General features: G+C 34.7%; 1 protein-coding gene across 2 annotated transcripts; it reads left to right on the top strand.

Moving 5' to 3' along the window:
- The first annotated feature begins 3,264 nt into the window (after nt 1-3,264).
- On the top strand, nt 3,265-8,357 carry LOC141721411 (ABC transporter G family member 1-like). 2 transcript variants are annotated; one of them, XM_074524337.1, is made up of 8 exons: nt 3,265-3,894; nt 5,790-5,869; nt 6,033-6,497; nt 6,583-6,669; nt 6,799-6,924; nt 7,048-7,242; nt 7,346-7,432; nt 7,509-8,357. In XM_074524337.1, the coding sequence occupies exons 1-8, from the start codon at nt 3,366-3,368 to the stop codon at nt 8,253-8,255; spliced, it is 2,316 nt and encodes a 771-aa protein (XP_074380438.1). In that variant the 5' UTR covers nt 3,265-3,365; the 3' UTR covers nt 8,256-8,357. The 2 variants fall into 2 exon arrangements, with proteins under 2 accessions (XP_074380438.1, XP_074380437.1); XM_074524336.1 differs by having other exon boundaries at nt 7,042-7,242.
- The last annotated feature ends 1,280 nt before the right edge of the window (nt 8,358-9,637 follow it).

Here is a 9,637-nt window from a genome sequence, read left to right as displayed (position 1 = left end):
ACATGATTAAAACGAGTTTGTTTGAAAGTATTTGAATAAGTCTTGAAAAGATAATCTGTTAGATTGTTTTGAAATAGATAAACTTAATAAAAGATAAGAGTTTGAATATTTCAAACTAAGTTTATCAAATAGGGTTTGTTTGGGATAAAGTAGAAAGATATATCCAGTCAAATATGATTTACATAAACCCTAACAAATCTAAATTGTATTCCTGGAGAGTCTAAACCATCTGCATTATCTTGGACTCTTTCATTCTATATATCACGAATATATCATCATAAATCCTTGTATTCCAACAATTATATTAATACAAGATGTAAAAACTTAAATTAGATAAAGCAAAGGAAAGAAAACGTACCCGTGACATTTATTCTACTAATTTTTGGTATATGATGGCATTCACCTTTAAAATTATAATAGCTTGAAACTAGAGTCAATGATTACATACCATTGTCACAGTCCCTTCTCGGTACCTCAAATTTTAGTGCCAAAGAGAGTACGACTGTAATCGAATATAGCGGGGTGAAAAGGGTTTAAAACATAGCTTGATGATGATGTTGGTCAATGTTTCATTTGAAAGGAATTACAGAGTTTCATAAGAATTGAGAAAAGAAATCTACATATTGGAGAAAAGAGTTCTGGGATCAGAATGAAAGGAAAAGTCATACCTGATGAATGATTTCTTTTGACTTTTTTCATAAGTGCTTTCCCGCTCCCACAACATTTTGGCATCTGAATAATCCCTGAACTCCTTATAATTTCCTTCGCCAGAGTGCCACCTAGAATGTGACTTAATAATAGTGTGTTCCCTGCGACTAGGACCAATAGGTTCTCTGCAGAAATGAGGAGAAATTTCTTCCATTCCATACCTAGAAATGCCATAATTTGTAATGTGTCTGCGGGCAGTACCACTCGTACCATTCCCTCTGAGAGATGGAATATCCATCCCACTGATATTATGATAATAATTTATCAATTTTTGAAATTATATAAATTACATACAGTTTTTATTTTTGTTTTTTAAATTTTAATAATCGATCCGGTACAGTTTTTATCTATTTGATTAGAGTCTGTAACTGGAACGGAACAATTTAAAATAATTAGACTTTTAATTTTCCCATTTCGACTTCTGTCATATACAGTTGACTTGAGCTATGGTTTAATTTGAACAATTTCGATTCACTTCCGATTTTATTTAAAATTTTTGCTCTATGTTTTCGTGTATTAACTAAAGATTCACAAAAGGCCCACCGGGCCGGGTTTTGACCGGGCCTTAACTTTGACCGGGCCGGACCGGGCTTTCCGAAAATGTCAGAGCCCGTTTGGGCCCTCGAGGCGGGCCTCATCGGGCTTTTTCGGCGGGCTTTTTTCTAATTTAAATCGGATCGAGTTTTATTAGAGATTCAGAAGACTACATATGTTGGAAACTAGATCATCGTAAAAATGTATTAGTTTACCCGAAATATTTTATGAAAATATTTAAGTTCGGCAAAAAATAAACATGTTTATACAATAATATGTTTTATCATTGTTATCCAAATATATATAGTGTACTTACTATATATTCTTTCATTATTTATGCAATGAAGTATATAAATAATATTATTAATCACAAATATATATATATGTATATATGTGTTTAAAGTATTATTTATATCTATAGTAAATGTGAATTCATAAATATATAAGAAAATATATTAGAATAATCATATTTTAACCTGGATTTTTCGGGTATTTAATCGGGCCGGGCCGGGCCGAAGCCCGGACTTTTAACTGGGCCGGGTTTTGCCTAAAAATATAGGGCCCGTCGAGGCCCTAAGCCCGGTGCCCGAACTTTGACCGGATCGGGTCGGGCCAAATTTTCGAGGCCGGGCTTTTTATGTATCTCTAGTATTAACCCCTTCTCCAGAATTCTATAAAGGAAGGAAAACAAGTATAAATTAAGTAAAATACTTTCATTTTCATTTAAAATTGTACTCTCTAGTTGACAAAAGAAATGAAAACAAGTAGTGATAAATTTAAATTTAGCATATTTTCACTTAAAAAAAGGATGAAATTACTTTACTTTCTAATCACCTGATTTCTTCTCTTATAAAAACTATATAAACTCGTGAGTATGGCCTAATTCAACTACCTATATGGCAGATGTAAAATTTGTGACTTCAGAGTTCGGACAGCCATATATAAGTTGTAAATAATCATATATGGCATGAGTTTATTAGGATTGTTTTAAATGATTGTTATTACGTTAGCAGCATAGGGCATTATACAGTATGTTTGATGTAATCTATGGGGCATGCATTTAAGAGTCATCTAATAAACGTGCCTATATAATTTAATCAATACATCTCTGTAATATAGATATTTTGAGTGGAAGAGATTACAAATTTCATATCAAAGCCCTTGATTTCCTTAAACTAGTCTTCAACTTTCCAGACTCAAACAGTACATGGACTAAGCCAGTTAATCGGAGACACCAATTCATGGAGCCTATAGTTTTATCAGCTCGTATCCTTCCTGGCCACATGACTACACGATTACATAGACAACATTAACATGATATTCCGGTAAGTGCAACATATGGTGTACGTTCGGAGCTACATGTTTATTACATGTTTTCATCTCCTTTTATGCAGACTTCACATTTATCTTTGGTTATAGGTCTATTAATTTGACCGTCTAAGTATGGTATTACTACTTACCCAAACAGCCTTATGTTTTCGTCTATTCTCCGGAGCATTAGCGTACACTAAATCCGTTCCCAAATAATATGACGTAACATTTATCACATTTTAGTTTGTGAACACCTATATATGTAAATATGTTCCAACTCACTATCAGAAAAATGATCAAATATACATGTTACACATCAACAGTTGAAAACCATTTTGCAAAAGGAAGCACTGCAGTTAGATTAACAAAATTATAAAAATGGACAAAGTTAAGTACTATGAAGCATGATAGTTGAATAGTGAGTCAAGTGAAAGTTGTGGTGGTAACCATTAGTCAAATGAATGTAGGGTAGCATACACAAGTAAAACGCCAATCAAACGAATATGTGCAAATAAACACCAAAAATGTCGTACAGAGATATTAAAATATCAGTTAGCATGTTCCTTTCACATTGTACACACAAATTTGTTTGTTTATAATAATTAATATTCTAATTAATTTCTTCCACATTTTGTTCAGACATGCCGATCGATGCTTACAAGCTAATGCTAAAATCACGATAAGAAAATCAGGGCCACAAATATCATTAATATTTTAATGAAAAAATCCCAACGTAAACCCCTATAAATGAACTCATATGCCCTAGATTAAAGCACCACGAGAACTCGTGAAAACTATAGAGGAGAGTGAGCATGGACTCTACAGTCAAGATTCCTATATGGACTCCTGCTGTAAACCCAACTAGAACTCTTCTGTTAGAGTTCATGTCAGATGAAAAACACGCGGAGGAGGGAAATATTGCCCCTCCTCCGCATCAGGATCATGTTTATTACAATCCGTATCCTAATAATGACACTAGTAATCTTAATAACTTTCCATATACGAGTGCCGCTTCTGCAATTTCTGTGCCGCAGGTGCCTCAGATTACGAATGCAAGCCGCCATGAAGCGCCCTCCCTACGACAGGATGATCACAAAAAATCATGTAAACATAGATCAGCATCGAGAGTATCGGATATTGAACGAGTGCAGAGTGCAGATAGAGATGAAGGCGCCAGAATATACATAACATGGAAGGATGTGTGGGTGACGGTGCCATCTAAGAAAGGTGGTCGACGGCCGATACTGCAGGGACTAACCGGGTATGTTGAACCTGGTCAGTCTTTGGCTATCATGGGTCCTTCTGGCTGTGGCAAGTCCACTCTTCTTGATACATTAGCAGGTACACAAACAACACAATTATGTTTTTACTCTAGTTTTAGTTTTATTTTGAGGTAAACACATGAGTTTACATTCCTAACTTCTCAAACAAAACACTTTCCGCCATCCTTTAGTTTAAAAAACAGGTCACAGTGCAACCTATCACATTTTTTCTGATAAAATGCATTGTTAACGTTAAATAATGTGAGGAAAATGAATTTCAATGTGAAAAGTGTGATAGTTTGATGTTAAACCTTTAAAAAGGTGTGATGAACCGTTAAAATTTTCATCTGACTTCAAAATCGGGAGGAAATGTTTGGCATGCAAAATTTATTTTTTTGTTGGAAATGTGTCGGTAGAAATGTTCGACCGCAAAATCCCGTATTTTTATTAATAAGAATTTGCATATATTAAAATTCATTTGTTCAGAAGTTGGATGCAAAGTAAATTTAACTCTTATATTCAAGTTAATTAACACGAGATTTGCGTGTAAATTCTTATTTTTATATGCGTCGTCTTGTATTTATCAGCGTCTACCAGATACATCATTTGTTATACTGGACTTAGGTTACTATCACATGTGTATACAGCAAACCTGAAAGTGAATTTTTTTTAGCTAAGAGTCTGAGAGATATAAGTAGCAAGAGTAAGTAGCAAGACTAGTGCTAAAGGCAAAAAAAAGAAAATACAAAATATGTTAACAAATAATGTGAGTTTGATGGGTGTTATTGGTGTAAATATGGGTTCATTTTTATTTAGCAAATTAAAATCTGGCGCTAAGACACATGATATTTTGTAATTATTTTGGTAACCAATTTTATACCCCTATATTTTCCAAGTAGCAAGCTAGTGTGACGGTAGTCTTAACACAACGTACATATTTAAACATGAAAAATGCTTGATGTACATAATTTAATACAAAATTTGGTTTTGTACAGAATGACATGTGTTAGATTTTAATTGGAATGCTTTCATGTATTCACATCAACAACTTCAATTAAAACATCATAATTACAATTAAAATATCAAACATCAATTATCATATTATTCTGTACAAATTTTTTATACACCAATTCTTACTACTGTTTAAACATATGTATATACCGTAAAGTGGTCACTAAAATTGAAGTGATCAAGGGGAAATAAGGTTGATGAAAAGCCACCCGGGAAGAAACGAAAGACACAGTGGGGTATGTGTCTATTTTCACCATCAGTGGCCTTCACATCTCCGCGTGATAAGTGCATGTATGTAGTCTCACAAGAACCAGTAAAAGATTTGCTACAACAACTTGGTCCTTTAAAAATGAAAAGAATATTCAAACACTGAAGCGTGAAACACATGTTACTTATTACATTCACTATTCATTTTTTGTAAATGTTCTCCAAATTAAGTGAATTACATCTGCAGTTATATTTATGCCTAGTGGCTAGTGTCATAGTTACATACGAGATTGAATTCGTAACTATCAGTAGCAATGTCTATATTTAACTGAATGAGTTCGTTTTGTACTGTGTAGTGATGTGTGAAAGAGATATGCATGGAAGGTAAGAGAGTAACTAAATGCAGACAACAGATGACTGCATAACTAGGGCAGGAACTCGGATCACAAAATACCCGGGGCTTTAATGAATTAACGCTAAATTTTAGAGGCTAGATGGGGCTTAAATTAAAATTTCTACTGATTTTTCACTAAAATCGTAATATTAAAAAAAAATCTTACTAAAAATTGACAGCTGAACAGAGGTTTCAGCCTAGGTTAGCCCTTCTTGGTTCCGACCGAGCACATAACATGTACGTGGTAGCTTTTTCTTTCACAGATAAGCAAACACTAGGAAAAGATAGGTTCCAAAATCATAATAAGGACTTTGAGTAGTTTATATACAGTAACAACTTTGCTCAATGTTCAAACATTTCAGGGAGGCTAGGCTCAAACACGAAGCAAAGTGGAGATATCCTAATCAATGGCCGCAAACAAACGCTGGCCTTTGGCACTTCAGTAAGTTAAATGGATGGAAATCACATTCCAGCTGATCATTGATTAGGTTTACTGATGACTACACTATTTAACTCTGAAAATTAGAATGAGTCGAATGACAACAGACTAGACAATGTTAAGTTCATTAAAATTATGAAGTATACTTATATTTTGAATGATGTAGGCATATGTAACTCAAGATGATTCACTGATGACTACACTTACTGTCCGGGAAGCAGTATACTTCTCTGCTCAACTTCAACTCCCGGATTCCATGCCATTAGCTGAAAAGAGAGAAAGAGCCGAGACAACAATCATTGATATGGGTTTACAGAATGCCATGAACACAAGGATTGGAGGGTGGACTGTAAAGGGTCTGAGTGGTGGACAAAAGAGAAGAGTTAGCATCTGCATTGAAATCCTGACACGCCCTAGTCTTCTTTTTCTGGATGAGCCTACCAGTGGTTTGGATAGTGCAGCATCTTATCATGTCATGAGCCGTATCATAACACTAGCTCGACAAGACAAAAGAACCATTATAGCCTCCATTCATCAACCTAGTGCCGAAGTCTTTGAGCTTTTTCATAATCTCTGTCTTTTATCTTCAGGTAGACAAGTATACTTTGGCCCAACTGGAAGAGCAAATGAGGTATCATCACTCGAGATGATCAAAGCTTCGAGCATTATGAGAGTACCTTCCTGATCTAAAATCTTTCTTTTTTTTTTTTTTGCAGTTTTTCACATCAAATGGTTTCCCATGCCCACCAATGAGGAACCCCTCTGATCACTTCCTCCGAACTATCAACAAAGATTTTGACACTGTAAGTAACAATCTGGTTCTGCTTGTTGCCTATAGCTTGTTGCCTATAGCTAGCTTGTAAAAATAGTTCTTTATTACCTCAGCATAATCAGTTATTAAGAACTATCCATATGGGACACATCTTAATTAGGAAGATGAGCAAACAATTAATGGAGGCCAAACTGCTACGGAAGCTATTAATGTTCTTGTCAAGGCATTTCAATCATCAGATCAGAGCCATCAAGTTCAGAATCGAGTTTCTGAGATATGTCACATGGTACACAAGCATTTCATTAACATTATTTATTCTGTTTCATGCAAGCGTTTGATGATGACAACTTATGTATACCATATATATTTTACTTTATTAACACAAATATGTCTCTTTTTCTAGCTGAAGAATGTAGGAACTGTGGAGAGTAAGGGAAGCCAAGCAAGCTTTTTTACTCAATGCATTGTTCTTACTAAAAGATCCTTCCTCAACATGCACAGGGATCTAGGGTATTACTGGCTTCGCTTAATAGTCTATATTACACTCGCCCTCTGCCTAGGTACTTTATTTCGCAACGTTGGCCACACTTATGGTTCTATTCAGGTAACCTTGATTCGTTTTTGGGTGGCACAATCGATAGATTTATAATTTATTAGTAGAACTTCATAATAACGGTGTCTCACTAAATAGTTGGCATAATCTACAGGCTAGAGGTTCAATGCTCATGTTTATTGCAGCCTTTCTGACTTTTATGGCCATTGGTGGTTTTCCTTCCTTTGTAGAAGATATGAAGGTTAGCCTAACTTAAAATATATTCTCATCTTTGAAACTTTGAAACTAATTTGCTCATGATGTAATTTATGTGTTAGATCTTCTCGAGAGAAAGATTGAATGGACACTACGGTGTAGCTGCATTTGTTGTGGCAAACACATTTTCATCACTTCCTTTCTTAATGCTGATCGGGCTTATACCAGGAGTGATATCTTATTATCTTGTTGGTCTCCAGAAGGAATTTGGTCATTTTGTGTACTATGCCTTACTAATCTTTGTCTGCATGATACTGGTCGAGAGCCTGATGATGGTGGTGGCTAGCATTGTACCAGATTTTCTCATGGGAATCATATCAGGTGCTGGAATTCAAGGCATAATGATATTAAATGGAGGATTCTTTCGATTACCAGATGATATGCCTAAGCCATTCTGGAAATACCCAATGTACTACATTTCCTTCCACAAGTATGCATTTGAAGGGTTTTACAAGAATGAATACATAGGCCTGACATTTCCTAATGAAAAGGCTGGAGGACCTCGTACGATAACAGGTGACGAAATCCTGGAAGATATCTGGCAAGTGGATAACAGTTATTCTAAGTGGGTCGATATGACAATTCTACTGTTGATGGTGGCTACATACAGGATTCTGTTCTTTCTAATTGTGAAGGGAGCAGAAAAGTATAAGCCCATGATCAGAGAATTTCTGAGTAATCTATCTATCAAGCAGACAACATATTCAGAAGATTCCTTGCATCAACAAGAATCTAGCGTGCGTACTGTTCGGGCCTTCTCAGTTTTAGATTGTAAATGTTATAAAGTGGATGTAACAATTCGTGATTAGATCATAGCAAGGGCGCATTCCTATTTATTAAAGAGAAAGACCCTATCAATATGTTGTTGTACCATGAATGAATTTATATGCAATAAAACTTGCTTTATTTAACTGAGGTTCATTTAGGCAAGAACTGAGAGAAAAGTGAGAATAAAAAATCGATTATGAGCAGGAATTATACAGCTACCATGATAATGTGATTGATATCTAGATATAAGCATATATGTTCATCATCAGCATGTGCCTTGTGGTCATACTCCCTCCGTCCCCATATACTTTTTCTATATTGACTTTGAACACTATTCTTAAGTTTAATTATGTCTAATCTATAAGATCAAATACAATCATTAGTGTTCTCGTTGGATTCGTATTTATGAGTATTTTAATAGAATGAAATTTTTATATTTAACACTATTACGAAATTAAAATATTATCAATCAAAAATATGTATTGACAAACGTGTCTAACACAAATATGAAATATTTTTAGAGACCGAGGGAGTATTATTTAACACATTATGCAATGCACATCTCTAAAGAATCAAAAAATAAAGTTTAAGTGTCAAAGGCTTAAATTAAAAGCACATTCAAAAATAGGGCTAGCAGAGCTATAATTACTGTATTCAGCCGACAGAACCTGTAATTAACTGTACAGAACTCAAACGGTAAAAGTTTATCTTCTATCATGTCGTTCTGCATCCTCGATTCGATTGTCGATTATTCAGAAATTTTCGATTCTCACTCAATTCAAGATTTATTAAAATTATAAGCCTAATTGTTATTTAAAAAAAACCAGTACATCAATGGAACACTATTTCTGACAAGCTGCAAAATTTTACATCTTGATGACTTATAATTTTACAGCAATGATCTTGTTAATACGATTATACTCAATATATATATATATTAACTGTTTGATATAAAGCTGAGAAAATAAGCACACAAAGTTTGCTTGTCAAAAAATGACTTCTACTTCTGATAATGATATTACATAATAAATAGAATGACTTGAAAACAGAAAAACAGAAAGCTACAAACTAGGACTCCACTAAACTGACTACATCACAATGTTAACAACGTTTATTCAGCATGATCCTACTAAGACGGAGCTACTTGCACGACCTTGCACGACCGAGTCGTGTAAACACAAAACACACACACACCTACGCCTAAAACAAACAAAACACTAAGACAGGTTTCAGATTATTTTGCAACAATTTCCCCCTTAAGCTGAAACTTGTCTGGTCAAGTCTTTCACTCCTAACAGAGTTCTCATCTTCTCGAACCTTGCTATTGCCAGAGGTTTAGTTAAACAATCTGCCCGCTGTAACTCTCCACTTACATGTCTTAATACGATTTCCCCACGGTCCACGCATTCTCTGATAAAGTGGT

This window comes from Apium graveolens, chromosome 4 (assembly GCF_009905375.1).
Source record: "Apium graveolens cultivar Ventura chromosome 4, ASM990537v1, whole genome shotgun sequence".
NCBI lineage: Eukaryota > Viridiplantae > Streptophyta > Magnoliopsida > Apiales > Apiaceae > Apium > Apium graveolens.
This window is presented reverse-complemented; position numbering and strand designations above follow the sequence as displayed.

Bases quoted from the DNA above. Each gene is read 5' to 3' on its own strand.
- LOC141721411 (XM_074524336.1), top strand. From the start codon at position 3,366: ATGGACTCTACAGTCAAGATTCCTATATGGACTCCTGCTGTAAACCCA. The intron at 3,895-5,789 runs GTACACAAACAA...CAAACATTTCAG, and splicing joins TCTTCTTGATACATTAGCAG to GGAGGCTAGGCTCAAACACG. The intron at 7,433-7,508 runs GTTAGCCTAACT...TTTATGTGTTAG, and splicing joins CCTTTGTAGAAGATATGAAG to ATCTTCTCGAGAGAAAGATT.